Source organism: Orcinus orca, chromosome 11 (assembly GCF_937001465.1).
Source record: "Orcinus orca chromosome 11, mOrcOrc1.1, whole genome shotgun sequence".
NCBI lineage: Eukaryota > Metazoa > Chordata > Mammalia > Artiodactyla > Delphinidae > Orcinus > Orcinus orca.
The window spans coordinates 20,119,145-20,134,398 of NC_064569.1; the positions used below are offsets into that span (position 1 = coordinate 20,119,145).

The 15,254-nt window shown below is 41.6% G+C and overlaps 1 protein-coding gene and 1 pseudogene across 4 annotated transcripts in view; one reads left to right on the top strand and one right to left on the bottom strand.

The window, feature by feature from the left end:
- The window catches only part of BCAT1 (branched chain amino acid transaminase 1), a 222,423-nt gene that overhangs the window by 128,738 nt on the left and 78,431 nt on the right, over window positions 1-15,254 (bottom strand). For all 4 annotated transcript variants that reach the window (XM_033430242.2, XM_033430236.2, XM_033430237.2 and 1 more), the window contains exons 8-10: window positions 14,350-14,435; window positions 11,576-11,716; window positions 7,770-7,844 (exon numbers count right to left, since the gene is read on the bottom strand). In XM_033430242.2, coding sequence (XP_033286133.1) covers window positions 7,770-7,844; window positions 11,576-11,716; window positions 14,350-14,435 — 302 coding nt within the window. The remainder of the gene's footprint in view (window positions 1-7,769; window positions 7,845-11,575; window positions 11,717-14,349; window positions 14,436-15,254) is intronic.
- Window positions 2,973-3,656, top strand: LOC125960439 (MARCKS-related protein-like; annotated as a pseudogene).

A 15,254-nucleotide genomic window follows, 5' to 3' on the forward strand; every position in this document is an offset into this window, starting at 1 on the left:
ATGTATCCATTCTCCCCCAAACTCTCCTCCCATCCAGGCTGCCCCATAACATTGAGCAGAGTTCCCTGTGCTGTACAGTAGGTCTTTGTTGATTACCCATTTTAAATATAGCAGTACAGGGGCTTCCCTGGTGGCACAGTGGTTAAGAATCTGCCCGCCAATGCAGGGGACACAGGTTCGAGCCCTGGTCCGGGAAGATCCCACATGCTGCGGAGCAACTAAGCCTGTGCGCCACAGCTACTGAGCCTGCGCTCTAGAGCCTGCATGCCACAACTACTGAGCCCACGTGCCACAACTACTGAAGCCCGCATGCCTAGAGCCCATGCTCCACAACAAGAGAAGCCACTGCAATGAGAAGCCTGCACACCGCAACAAAGAGTAGCCCCTGCTCGCCACAGCAATGAAGACCCAACACAGCCAAAAACAAATAAATGAAAAATAAATAAATAAATAAATATAGCAGTACATCACAGGATATTGAATATAGTTCCCTGTGCTATACAGTAGGACCTTGTTGTTTATCCATTCTATATATAATGGTTTGCATTTGCTAACCCCAAACTCCCAATCCATCCCTCCCCCACCCCACTGCCCCCCTTGGCAACCACAAGTCTGCTCTCTTCTAGGAAGCTCTTAATCACAGCCCAGTTCTGCCTCTATGCAATGCTATTCCTTCTACATCACAATGTCCATGTGCTGGGTGCCTCTTAAAGAACTTTGAAGACCTCAGAGGGGACTTCCCTGGTGGTGCAGTGGTTAAGACTCCGTGCACCCAATGCAGGGGGCCTGGGTTCGATCCCTGGTCAGGGAACTAGATCCCACATGCATGCCATGACTAACATTACGTATGCCACAGCTAAGGAGCCCAAGAGCTGCAACTAAGGAGCCTGCCTGCCGCAACTAAAGATCCGGCACAACCAAATTAATTAATTAATTTAAAAAAATAATAAAAAAAGACCTCAGAGAACAGAATCAAATTGGTAAAAAAAAAACTGGAAGCCAGGAATGGGTCCACCTACAACCTTCTGGTTTACATGAAAAGGAGAATGAAGGAAGCCCAATGACTATAAGTGACTTGCTTAATCCATATCAGAAAGGGTTTCCTAAAGACGGTGGCCCCCCACTGTTGACTCTGTTGATTAATGATGAACGCTGGACAAAACATTCCCAAATTCTGCCTGATTTATAGATGGTGGCGACACAACTTAGGGGTAAGAGCAAAATATATGTTTTATTTTTCTTATGTGGATTCCCATTAATACATCAGACACTTTAGTCATTAATAATAATTGGGCATCAGCATACTGACATTTTAGCAGATCTTGTTACAAAACTTGATTCATGACCACTATAATTTCATCTTGAATCTCACCAGTTAAAGTGAATTTGCTTTCAATTAGTTGTTTTAGTTTTAAAAACAATCAAGATCAATTTTCAATACAACGACAGTCATAGGCTGTGTAAGTCTATGAACCTGCAGAATATGTGTTAAGGTTTATCTCTCTCATCCTATAATTTATGCTTTTATGTAAAATCATAGCATTTCGAGATGTATCCAAGAGATGTGATAATACAGGTAATTCATAATGTCTAGACCTAGGTGGTTAACAATCACCTTTCATTTCAATGATGGATAATGTCACTTAATTTTCCAAGGCAAAATAATTCAGAGTAGAGATGACAGATTCTAGCAGGGATAGAAATTTTTCCTCAAGAGGTGTCCAGAGAAGCAGGGGCAAGAAAACACTCATGTGCATGAGCCAGGCTGTCCTTATACCACTGGCAGTGTCGTTAACACAACCACAGTGGCAGTCCCACACCTTTAATGTTTGCAACACAGCAAATCAAATCGAGCCTGTAGGATGGTACTTTGAGTCCACCTGGAAGTCTCAGTGGGATGCGCAGAATTTTTATCTTTTCATCAATTCCAGTTAGAACACTGAACTAAAACATGACTAACGACACGCTTATTATTTGCATTCAATGCATGTATGGCAAATTTTACAAGGCCTTCGCTAAAATACTTTCTACATTCAGCAGAAAATTCTTAGCAACATAAAAGGTGAATCTTCACATCAGGTACTTACTCTCCACAAGGTCCAAAAAAATATAACCAGCACTGCTCACCAGGTAGCACTTCGCCATCCTGGTTCTAAACCGCACTCGATGGCCATGCAAAGTTCTGTGATCCCGTAACAAGGGGAGAAGTGTGGACTAGGGAACAAGGAGGGGCTGGGAAGCTGGTCAAGGGACTGAGCCATCAAGGCAATCTGGAATGTTTACCAAGTCTGCACACGAAAGGGGTGGGACTCTTAACTTCCAAAACTAAAGTCATCAAGTTGTTCCACTGAAAACAAGAAAAATCCAGTAACAACTAATGGCCATTTATTCTTACAAAGTTGTAGCCACTGGTGGGAAAACAGATTTTTGAAATTCTATCTGGTGATGTGCAATCAACACAGATCCTGCTTCTATCCCATTCAGCTTCCCTTATTTTAAACTGTTGAAGATGTCCCCCTCTGGGTCTTGGCAATCACTCCTCCCACTTTCTGAAATGGTAATAGCAGGACTGCTAGTTAGTCAAACATGCTACCCGGATATCGAAGACCCGGCTTCCAGCTTTTATCTGATCTTGACAGCAGTTGATGTGTATCTCACTTTGAAAAGACCTAAATCAGATTCTCTGAAGGTTTTTTTGAAAAATAATTTGACGTTATTCAAGACCTTCCTCCCATCTCTTCTCAGAATGTGTTAATATGCAAAAGGCAACACATTTTTACTCTTTAGTACTTGCTTGGTGTGTCAATCACCCATTCATTCCTTTATTTAAGAAACATTACTGAGTGTGTACTATGGCCCAGGCCCTGTACCTAATACTAGGTTTACCAAAAGAGAATAAAACAATGCCCACCTCAGACAACCACAGAACAAAGTTAAGTGTGTGACTAATTAGAACATAATATAAAGGTCATATGTGGGGCATCCCGGCGCGGAGCGGAGCTGCAGCTCGGTCTCCTCCGCCAACCCTCCCCCTCAGGCACCATCCCTCCTGCCGGCCAGGCCCACCCGGACCGATCGATAAGTTCCACTGCGGCTCGAGCCCCGGGCAGCTCACGGGCAGCCAGAGCTCCAAGGCTCCCCGCGGCGACGGGAACGGAGAGGAGGCAGCCGGCGCTACCCCCCGCTCAGGTCAGCGGACCGGAGGACGGCCACGCGAAAAGCCATGCAGACTCACCCCCCCAAAGGTGAAGGGAGTCGCCCCGCGTGAACGGAACAAAGGAGGCAGCCGGGGCCACTGGCGATGCCATGGAGCCGGCACCCCCCTAGCCAGGGCGCTGAGGCCAAGAGGGAGGTCCCGCCCAAGGAGACCCCCAAGAAGAAGAAATATCTTTCAAGAAACCTTTCAAATTAGCGGCCTGGCCTTCAAGAGAAATCGGAGGGAGGGGGCAGGGGGCATCCGTCTGCCTCGTCACCCACAGAGGAAGGGCAGGAGCAGGGGGGTCGGTGCCTGCGGCGAGGGAGGCACCGCCCAGGGAGGGAAGGCTGCCGCCACCCGAGAGCCAGGAGCCCCAGGCCACAAGGGAGAGGCTGGTGCAGGGCCCGGGCGCACAGCCATCCACCGCTGGGGGCCCTACACCAGCGGGCGGGCTGAATGAGTAGCCGGGTGAGGGCAGGTGGGTGATCTCTAAGCTGCAGAAAACTGCGCTGTCCTTGTGGTCACTGCCTGGACCTGGTGCCCTGGCTGCCTTCCTGTGCCCAGAAAGGAAGGGGCTGTTGCCCCCTCACCACGTTCCCTTTCCTCTTCTCCCTCCTGTGGATTCTCCCATCATCCAGCTGGTCTTCCCCTTAAGGCCAGTTGAAGATGGTCCCTTGCAGTTTCCCAAGTTGGGTTAGTGATGTGAAATGCTCCTGCCCCTGTCCCTGCCTCCTTCCCTGTCCCCACCCGTGCAGAAGGCAGTTGCTGGTTTTCTTCCCCAATTCTTTTCCAAGTAGGTGTTGTTTATTCCCCAAATCCCTGAGCCCCACGTGGGGGTGGCTATACTCCCAAACCCTGAGTGGCCAGCCTTCCCCTGTTGAGTTTTTAGTCTCGTGTTGTGCCTAGTGGCCCCTGGGCTGGGGAGGACACTGCTCCTGTGTAGGTTTTCATAAATGTCTTACTCGAGTTTAAACCTCCAGCTTGTGAATCAACTGTGTCTCTTTTTTGACTTGGTAAACAAGTATTAAGCTTTGGGGTCGAGGGGAGGTATGTGATGTGAAACAACTTCTTGTTGTCTTTTTTTTCCCCCTCCCATTGTTGTAAATAACTTAATGGCCAAACCCCAAATTTGTAATTTTTTTTTTTCCTAACTGCTAAAACCATTCTCTTCCACCTGGTTTTACTGTAACATTTGGAAAAGGAATAAATGTCATCCCATTAAAAAAAAAAAAAAACGGTCAAATGTGATCATCCCAGGGGCCATGGAAGCTAGAGGATGAAGCAGCACTTAAGTGGGTGAATATGTGTTTGTACTGGGGGAAAGGGACGCTGTTCAAGAGACTGAAAAGATTCCTAAAGGAGATGTGTCTCGAAGGATAACCAACACCTTATCAAGTGGGAAAACTGTAGAAGATACAGAAAGGCAGAAAGGAAGCAGCAGAGAGCAGAGCATATTGGACGACAGAGAAGACCCCTAATGGCAGCGGCAAAGGTGAAGATGATGGTAACTGGAATAGCAAAGAGCAATGGGAGAGAGGGGAAACATGGGCAATGTGGAGATGTTCTCCAAGTTCAAGTTTGGTTAAGTATGAACACAGAAGTGTTTTTCTTTGTTGCATTAAAAAAAAAAAAGGAAGAAATAAGAAGAAAAACAGGACTTCCCTGGTGGCGCAGTGGTTAAGAATCTGCCTGCCAATGCAGGGGACACAGGTTCGAGCCCTGGTCCAGGAAGATCCCACATGCTGCAGAGCAACTAAGCCTGTCTGCCACAACTACTGAGCCTGCGCGCCACAACTACTGAAGCCCCCGCGCCTAGAGCCTGTGCTCCACAAGAAGAGAAGCCACCGCAATGAGAAGCCTGTGCACCACAATGAAGAGTAGCCCCCGGCTCGCCGCAACTAGGGAAAGCCCAAGTGCAGCAACGAAGACCCAAAACAACCAAAAATAAACAAACAAACAAACTTATTTAAAACAAAAACAAAAGAATCCTGTCATGTGAAATGTCCCCCTCCTAAGAGGTATTTGTAGGGCAATCTAAGATCCAGGGAACTATGTGGATAATTAGCCAAATGGGATGAACACTCAGCCTCAGAGGTTCTTACTTGTATACAGAAGTACACAAGTCCAATAAAAATCAGATCTGTGGTTAAGAAGGTATCTTCCCCTCTAGGTCACACTGTAGGAACCTTGAGGTTTCTTGGTTATTGTTGTTCTCTTCTTCAATTCACCAGAGCACTTTGGAGGAAACACCACGTTTCCACGCAAAGTCAGAGAGATCAAATGTAAAACATGATGCAATTCTACGCTTTTTCCTCAATAATTATACTTCAATTATTTTTCTTGGAGAGAAACAGACAATTTAGTAGCTTGGCTGACAGCACCAATTTGCCAGCTTGTAAGAGAGTAATTTCGAAACTGTAGGTTCCATGCCCACAGGCATGAAATAATTGAAGAAGAACAAAGAGGTGGTCTTAGATTCCAAATGGATGGTCCTTTGTTACTTAACAATTTGGAGCAGATTTGGTGCTTCTGGTTTGCAGTTTAATTCAGAATCCTTGTATTATCTCATGTATCCCCTTGTTTCTTTGTTCAGTGTGGAGCTCTGAACGTATCATTAGTTTTTAGTGTTACTACCATTTATACTTTACTACCTAGAGTATTAACTTCTTGGCCACAAGCACCAAGTTATATAGAGCATATACACAGGTAAGAGGAAAATGGTCTATTTCTTCTCATTTTCTGCTTCATATATAACTTTTATTTTTAAACCTTTTGATATGGTCTCACATTTAAATTGAATAAATCTGTCTTTCATCTATATCAGTGTGCTTTGACCTCTCCAGTTTTTCGGTCACTTTTTCCACTACTCTGTCACCAGCACCTGGAACTGCCTCTGGCACACAGTTTGTGCTCAATACTATGTATCTGTTGAATGAATGAATCAAAAGCATTCGCTTCCCTCACCTACATTCCTGGCTTCTGTAATCTTACCCAGACAACTCTAAAAATAAAAATACATGAACCATCCATGCAGAAATTTTTGTTTGTTTGTTTTTTGTTTTTGCGTTACGCAGGCCTCTCACTGTTGTGGCCTCTCCCGCTGCGGAGCACAGCCTCCGGACGCGCAGGCTCAGCGGCCATGGCTCACGAGCCCAGCCGCTCCGCGGCACATGGGATCCTCCCGGGCCAAGGCACGAACCCGTGTCCCCTGCATCGGCAGGCAGACTCTCAACCACTGCGCCACCAGGGAAGCCCCATGCAGAAATTTTTATTAAATTTCTTCGAATTACTTTGGATTGGTTCTATGCAGAAACCAACTCTGAATAAATTGTAAGTCTTCAATGTTAAGATATTCCTTTATTTAGCTTACAGAAAATTCCTATAGAACACTTCTATTGAAGAGTGTGAGACAACTCATTGGTTCTAAAAGCACAATAATTCTTTTCTTTTAATGCTATAAATTTTGCATAAAAGTGGCTAAGTCTTCAAAAAATAGCATTTTCATCCAAAGTTCTCTGTAGCGACCTGCTGCTTTCCCAACCAACTTTACATTTTTGCTTACTTTTTAAGACCCCACACCATTTGATGTCACCCAATCTATCAAACTTTATTTCACATTTCAATATGAATCTCAGCTCCCTCGGGTATTTTCACTGACTGGCAACGATGGCATGCGGGCTCAGCAAACTTTAGAACAATGTCTTTTATAGGTGACCCAGGTTTACCTGGTATATGATATGTCTACCTAGAAAGATGCTTAACTGCCTGATGACATTACTGTAGATTGTTGCTCAGAAAAAATAGGCAAAACAAAGTTAGCAGTATTAAAAAATAGGTGTGCACACTGTTTGACCTGATAATTACAATCCCAGGAATTTATCCTAAGGAAAAAATCAAGGATGCACTGTTTATAACAGTGAAAGAATTTCCAACAGTTTAAATGTTCAATAAGATTTCTTTAAAAATTATGGTATATCAACATAGTGGAATTTAATTAAACTTTATACGTTGAATTTTAAAATTTATTGATACAAAAAAGCAAATGATTTATTAATTGAAAAAAAGCAGGTTAACAAAATTACGTACGATCCCACTGTCAGAAAAATATCTATCTAAAAATACGCTGAGTGCTTATAAAATACTGAAAGTTGAGATATCAAAAGTTAAGTGATTTTATCTGTGATGTAATCACAGGTAATATTAGTTTTTTTCTGTGTTTTCTTCTACTTTAAAGTCTTTTATAAGAAGTCTGTTATACTTTTCATGAGATTTTTAAGTGTTATCAAAATTTATATACTTTTTAAAAATGTTAAGTAATTGAGTCCCTGACTATATATATATATTTTTCCCCCTTCTTTCCTTCCTTTTTTTTTTTTTCTTTTTTTTTAAACTGTGTATCTTTTTTCTCATTTCTGCTTTGCTCATGTCCACATATACTATTGGGAACATCTTCCTTAAATTTAATTTGTTGACCTCAGATGGTAGCACTTACTCTCTTCTCTCCACTGAAGTATGATTTGGTTCTAGGTTTTGAATGAAAAAAAGACAGCATTTTAAAAATAGAAGCCCTTACCTGAATATCAGTCAATTTGTCCAAGATGCGGCTTGCAAGCTTAGGCCCATTCTCCATAGTTGGGATGTGTATAGTCTATGAAAGAAAACCAGACACGAAATCATTTGAGGATATTCATGTACACAGTAACAAGAAGTAAGAAACTCAGCAATTTTACTGAAATAAGGAATGGCACTATGGTAACCTCATTATGGATGCTAACTCCTTATGCCAAAGACTCTTTTCTATTCTGAATTTGAATAAAAATGAACTAGCCGGTGATAGGTTGTTCATTTCCTACCAACTGATTTCAGGGCATAACTGGTTTATATGCCAGTCTTCAGGCTGATTTGAGGAACCATGAGAAGCAGGGATACCTAGAATAGGGGCTAAACTTAAAGAACCCTACCTCTTCCAGCATCCTGAGAATCTATGAGGATGAATGATTAACCTCCACATCTAACGCTCTTGGCAGGGAATGAGACCTCAGAAGACAGTGTGCCGCAAATTAAAGCAAGTCATTTCAGGGACATAAATTGAAGCACGTCCATATCTTCACAAAAGGGGCTGCCAAATCTGTCTGTTCTAAGCCAAACTTCCAGGGGCCACAAATTCCACGAAGTTGGACAGCATGGTTAAATTCAGGGCACAGAGATTTCATGTGCCCTAATTTATACTTTGAGTCACGCCCATTCATGCCTTGCTGGCTTGCAGGCTTTTGATAGTTTGATTTTAGTAGAGAGTCCGTACTCTTACTTTTCTTATTATGCCCTTTAGGGTAATAGGATAATTCGATGTACCTTTTGGCTCTGAATGGCTACCTAAAACAAAACCATAAAAATGTATTAAACTTTACTAACTTACTTCTAGAGGAGAAGTAATATCTGGACTTTAAAAATCTGACCTAATGACAACTTTAGTTCATTTAAAAAGTGGACTGATAATATATTACCTAGATACTACCATAGTAAAATGTGAAACAGTAGCTTTATAATCAGTGTAAGCATTCATCTATAATAGAATAATTCATCTCCCTTGAAAAATCAATCTGTAGATGGAATTATGTCAGGAGCCAAGTTTGAAAATCTCAAGCAGTGAAGCAACCACCATTAAAATTAGGAGGAAAAAAAAAAATCAATCCACCCAGCTGAGGAAAAAATAATTATAATGTTGAATTTAAAAACCTATAGAATAGGGGCTTCCATGGTGGCGCAGTGGTTGAGAGTCCGCCTGCCAGTGCAGGGGACACAGGTTTGTGCCCCGGTCCGGCAAGATCCCACATGCCGCTGAGCGGCTGGGCCCATGAGCCATGGCCGCTGAGCCTGTGCGTCCAGAGCCTGTGCTCCGTAACGGGAGAGGCCACAACAGTGAGAGGCCCGCGTACCGCAAAAAAAAACCAAAAAAAACCCCAATAGAATAGAGATAAACCCATGCACATATGGTCATCTTATCTTTGATAAAGGAGGCAAGAATATACAATGGAGAAAAGACAGCCTCTTTAATAAGTGGTGCTGAGAAAATTGGACAGCTACATGTATAAGAATGAAATTAGAACACTCCCTAACACCATACACAAAAATAAACTCAAAATGGATTAAAGACCTAAATGTAAGGCCAGACACTATAAAACTCTTAGAGGAAAACATAGGCAGAACACTCTATGACATAAATCACAGCAAGATCCTTTCTGACCCAGCTCCTAGAGAAATGGAAATAAAAACAAAAATAAAAAATGGGACCTAATGAAACTTCAAAGCTTTTGCACAGCAAAGGAAACCATAAACAAGATGAAAAGACAACCCTCAGAATGGGAGAAAATATTTGCAAACGAAGCAATTGACAAAGGATTAATCTCCAAAATATACAAGCAGCTCATGCAGCTCAACATCAAAAAGACAAATAACCCAATCCAAAAATGGGCAGAAGACCTAAATAGACATTTCTCCAAAGAAGATATACAGATGGCCAACACACACATGAAAGAATGCTCAACATCACTAATCACTACAGAAATGCAAATCAAAACTACAATGAGGTATCCCCTCACACCAGTCAGAATGGCTGTCCTCAAAAAATCTACAAACAATAAATGCTGGAGAGGGTATGGAGAAAAGGGAACCCTCTTGCACTGTTTGTGGGAATGTAAATTGATACCGCCACTATGGAGAACAGTATAGAGGTTCCTTAAAAAAACTAAGAATAGAGCTACGTTATGATACAGCAATCCCACTACTGGGCATATACCCAGAGAAAACCATAATTCAAAAAGACACATGCACCCCAATATTCACTGAGACACTATTTACAATAGCCAGGACATGGGTGCAACCTAAGTGTCCACTGACAGATGAATGGATAAAGAAGATGTGGTACATATATACAATGGAACATTACTCAGCCATAAAAAGAAATGAAATTGAGTTACTTGTAGTTAGGTGGATGGACCTAGAGTCTGTCCTACAGAGTGAAGTAAGTCAGAAAGAGAAAAACAAATACCATATGCTAACACATATATATGGAATCTTAAAAAAAAAAAAAAGGTCATGAAGAATCTAGGGGCAAGACGGGAATAAAGACGCAGACCTACTAGAGAATGGACTTGAGGACACAGGAAGGGGGAAGGGTAAGCTGGGACGAAGTGAGACAGTGGCATGTAAAATAGAAAGCTAGTGGGAAGCAGTTGCATAGCACAGGGAGATCAGCTCGGTGCTTTGTGACCAGCTAGAAGGGTGAGATAGGGAGGGTGGGAGGGAAAAAGACCAATAGAAGGGACTTCCCTGGTGGCACACTGGTTAAGAATCCGCCTGCCAATGCAGGGGACACAGGTTTGAGCCCTGGTCCGGGAAGATCCCATGCCACGGAGCAGCTAAGCCCGTGCACCACAACTACTGAGCCTGTGCTCTAGAGCCCATGAGCCACAGCTACTGAGGCTGTGTGCCACAGCTACTGAAGCCCACGGGCCTAGAGCCCGAGCTCTTTAACAAAAGAAGCCACTGCAATGAGAACCCGCTCGCCGCAAAAAGAGAAAGCACACGCGCAGCAACAAAGACCCAATGCAGCCAAAAAAAAACAAAAACCCAAAAAAACAATAGAATTTGTATTTATTATGAGTAATTTAAGCCAATTCATTCACATTATAAAAATAATGCCCACATGCCTCTGAATTATGAAGTTAGATGACGATGTTAATCATAAGTATTGGAGCTGTGTTGTAAAGAGGAAAGTAAAAAAACTAACAAGAAAATGGATGTACAGCACATATACACAAGATTAATTTACTAGGAGGAAATTTCTTCTAACTAAATGCTTGAATTCCTTCTGAAAGATTTTAGTAAATGCCATGAGGTTTGCCAAATGAAAATTTTTTATGAAGTGGTCTAATTAATAATGATGAAGATGAAAAATGTAGGAGTTGATCATTCAAATGAGTTTTCTTTAATAATTTGCTATTCCTACTCCAGTAGTTCAGAAGTACTTTTGGAAACCAGAGACTGAAATTTCACTTAGTTGTAAAACCTTCCTTAGTGAGATGATAGAAAGAAATGAGTGTAGGTCTATTGGTACATCTCCAATCCCTTAACTGATGTAAGGCAGGTATGATAACGAAGGACAAAACTGTTGGAGTTTACAGGAAACCACTGGAAAGATGAATAAGTCATTTGCTAACACAAGTTCATCAGGACAAACTGCCACAGTTAACAGAACGCTAAGTTATTTAAAAAATCCTTCGCATCCTGGGTCCAACTAGCACTCTGTCCACATATTTAAAGAATTAAATTACAGGCAAATGTTTGAAAATGATAGGAAGTGAAGAAACAGTGTCTTACCTCACCCTTGTACAGTATATTCGAAACTGGGCAAACAACACAGGCGGTACCAGAACCAAACATCTCCCTCACGCGGTTCTCCTCCACGGCTGTGTTCAGGTCGTCCATGGTGAGGTACCTCTCTGACACCTTAAATTCTCCCTGTTTGGGATAGAAATAAAAATAAATATATTTTTAAGGAAAAGGCATATAAAAAAATGCCCGGTGGTATGGACCATTCTACTTTACATTCTGACTGAACTCAGATAATGTCATAATTGTCCTTAGAGGGAAAGCTGGAGAGATCGACACCATCTTATTGAGAAACACACTGAGATGCTAAGCAACCTACTCTAAGGTCACAGCATCTTTAAATGAGATGATGAGAATAGAAAATGTAAGATCAGCATGACAGAGTACATGGTATGTTTTAATACATTCCTGCTTTTCTACCTTTTATTTGTTATCGTGGCCAAAGTCTCACAAGTTGATGCACCCCAAGTGCTACTTAATGTGTATTCTAAACCCTATTTATCATAAGAGAAAATATATTATTATCTAATATTAATAATTATAGCCACCATTTATCGAGCATCCACCACATGCCACGTTCTCTAATTTTTAAGGTGGGTAATATCATCCCCATTGTACAGATGAGGAAATTAAAGTTCAAGGAGGCTGAGTGACACCCTGAAGGCCACACAGCTAGTAAATGGCAGAGACTGGATTTGAACTCAGGTCTGAAAATGACTGGCTCCAAATGTGGCCCTCTTTCTACTGTTTCTTTTATGGAGTAGAAACAGAGACTGAATTTAAATATCTGAAACATTTCATTACTTTAAAACATAGTGTATTTGGACTTTATTTGAGAAATTACATTGTATATTTTTTCTTCCTAAATTCACTGATTCAGTCGACTTCACAGCAGCAATCCTCTTCCTTCTCTCTGGTGCTGTATTAGGTTGAGTTTAATCATAGAATTACGGGTATACCCGCTCATCGACTTCAGCTGAACTATTTATTTGCTCAAGGATAGGAAGTGGAAAAAAAATCTGATGCTTTTAAGCTATGTTTAAACTATCTGTTTAATACTCATTCTTTAATCTGTTTAACTCTCATTCTCCTATGTTAGTGGTTAAAGTTCAAAGCTTGTCAGGAGGCTATTTGAATTAAGGGCAACAACGAATGAATCCATTTTTTAAAAATAAGATGAGAGTATTTTTTAAAATCTACAAATCCACAATAGATAAAAATGGAAATCACAGCCCTTGGAAAGATTCAAAACATTAGAAGAAGAATGTATCATGCTGCAAGTATATTTGGAAGGGTAGGGAAATATGCCTGCAACAGAAATATGGCTTTTTGTAAGTTTCAACCTATCTCAGTCTGCGATTGCAATTAAGTTGTACAAAGGCAAATAAATAAATAAATAAATTCCAGCAAATCAGCCAAGTGAGAACAAGCTGAGTTCTGCATTGTGGAAAAGGAAAGAAAAAAAAAAATCTCTTGTACATAAACAGAATTCTTTTTACTCTGCTCACCCTCACTTATTTTTGGACAATTTCCCCTACCTGGCAAACAGTGGTAACCCCCCGCAGGCCTCTTGGCATTTGTGTCTCACAGTTTTAAAAATAAATTACAGCTAAGGAGTCAGGAAGAAACTTCCTCTATAATAACCTATTTTTCACGCTAGCAAATCATTAGTGTGGGGGAATTTCCACTTGGAACTTCTCATCAAACCTTCTGTACTTGGTTGATTTTTTTCTTTAATAAAACAAAAATCACTGAGCTTGGAAAATACATCTTTCCAATTGAAAACACAATTAGGACAGGGCAAGCTGTTTGAAATTATACCAACAGTTTGTAAATGTCATGCCCAATGCGCCAGCCAGCATGCGGCAGTTGGGTCTTGTCTACTTCAGGATTTTGAGAATTATTTATAGCACGTTTTCTCTATTTCCAAAGCCTTTTCCAGAGAAACTGTACTCTCGTAGACGTGTGTGTTTCTAAACATTTGTCCTATTAGCACTGTTTCACCACAGTCTGCTCAAAGCCTTTTCTTGTCCCTTGGAGACCATTTCAATACATGGGTCAAAAGTCCCATCCAGGAACCTTTGCCAGATTAATCAACTCATTCAATATTCATCTTGAATATGCTAAGTCACTTCCAATACCGAATGGTTTAACACACGTGCCTGTGTCACTTGAATCAGAAAGGCTACTGAAAACAACTTTACATTTGCTTGAATGTTTAGATGTTAAAATAAGCATGTATGTGAATTTGGGAGGACAGGGGGCAGGAAGGAGGGAGAAAGAAGACCGCGAAACTAATACTGTCATGTTAGTAAGCATTTATATGTCAGTAAAATTCTTTAACTTCTAGCACGGTTACACTGGAATAAACAGAGGAAGGGAAGGACTACATACCACTGCCATTTGGAAACAACACACTCAGACTTGAAAAGTTAAAGGCTGGCGAAAAGGAAGCCCTCGGAGAATAAACCAGATGAGTCGGTAGGAGACACCTGGTATAAAGCCTGAGACTAGTACTAGAATACTTCTTCACTAGGACGACCTGCTGAACTGGTTTCTGCCTGCCCTCCCTACAAACAATACTTACTTGATAGTCTCACCAAGACAGTCCTTCTAGAAGAGTTCTTTTCACTCAAGTTAAGATTTAAAGATTAGACAGCATTGGTTGGAACTACAGGATATTATTTCAATACTAAGCTGGACTTTTTTTGATTACTTTTTGTTCCATGCTTATAAAAGTGGTTCATGTCAAAGGCACCCACCCACTTGTGTGCCAGGTCCAGGATGCTCTGCCTTGTCACTCCTGGAAGAATGATGCCATCTAGCGGAGGAGTTGCCAGTTCTTCCTCTGTCAATTAGAAATTGGAATCATTTCAAACTTTATTAGCCATGCCTTTTATCAACAGCCATTAAAAAAAAAAGTTTCTTGCAATTTTGCTGGTGATAAACATGAAAAGGAGGTCACTGTTCTGCACTGTCAAATTTTCCAAATCAACTCATACTTCAGGTAGATCCTTATGTTTTTAAAAAAAAAGGAAGAAGAAAGGAAATCAGTCATTCTACCATCTTCAATTTATCCTTAACCTGTGAAAAATGAGATGGCTTCCCACTAACAAACAGTAAGAGTTATAAAATACTCTTAAGAGGAACATTCCAAAGTCAAATTTTACCTCAGTGGATTAAAGCTGGTTAGTAATTAGGATAATGTAAATAGACCCTTACTCAGAAACACTGGGCATTACCAAACCTATGAATACTGTGGAGAAACCCAGCCCTGAGAGGTGTCCGTGCCCACTCAGGCCATCACTGCTCCCACACTGGCCTTTGACAAGTCTATCCAGAGTGATTTTCAAGCCTGGTGAAGTATCCACATCAAATATGGAGATGTTGACTCCACCCTCTGAGATTCAGATGTAATGGGCTCAGAGTGGGCTCAGGCATGTATATGGCTAACAAAGAAATAATAAAGAAAGAAGGGGCTTCCCTGGTAGTACAGTGGTTAAGAATCCGCCTGTCAATGTAGGGGACACGGGTTCGAGCCCTGGTCCGGGAAGATCTCACATGCCGCAGAGCAACTAAGCCCGTGAGCCACAACTACTGAGCCTGCGCTCTAGAGCCTGCAAATCACGACTACTGAGCCCGCAAGCCTAGAGCCCGTGCTCCGCAA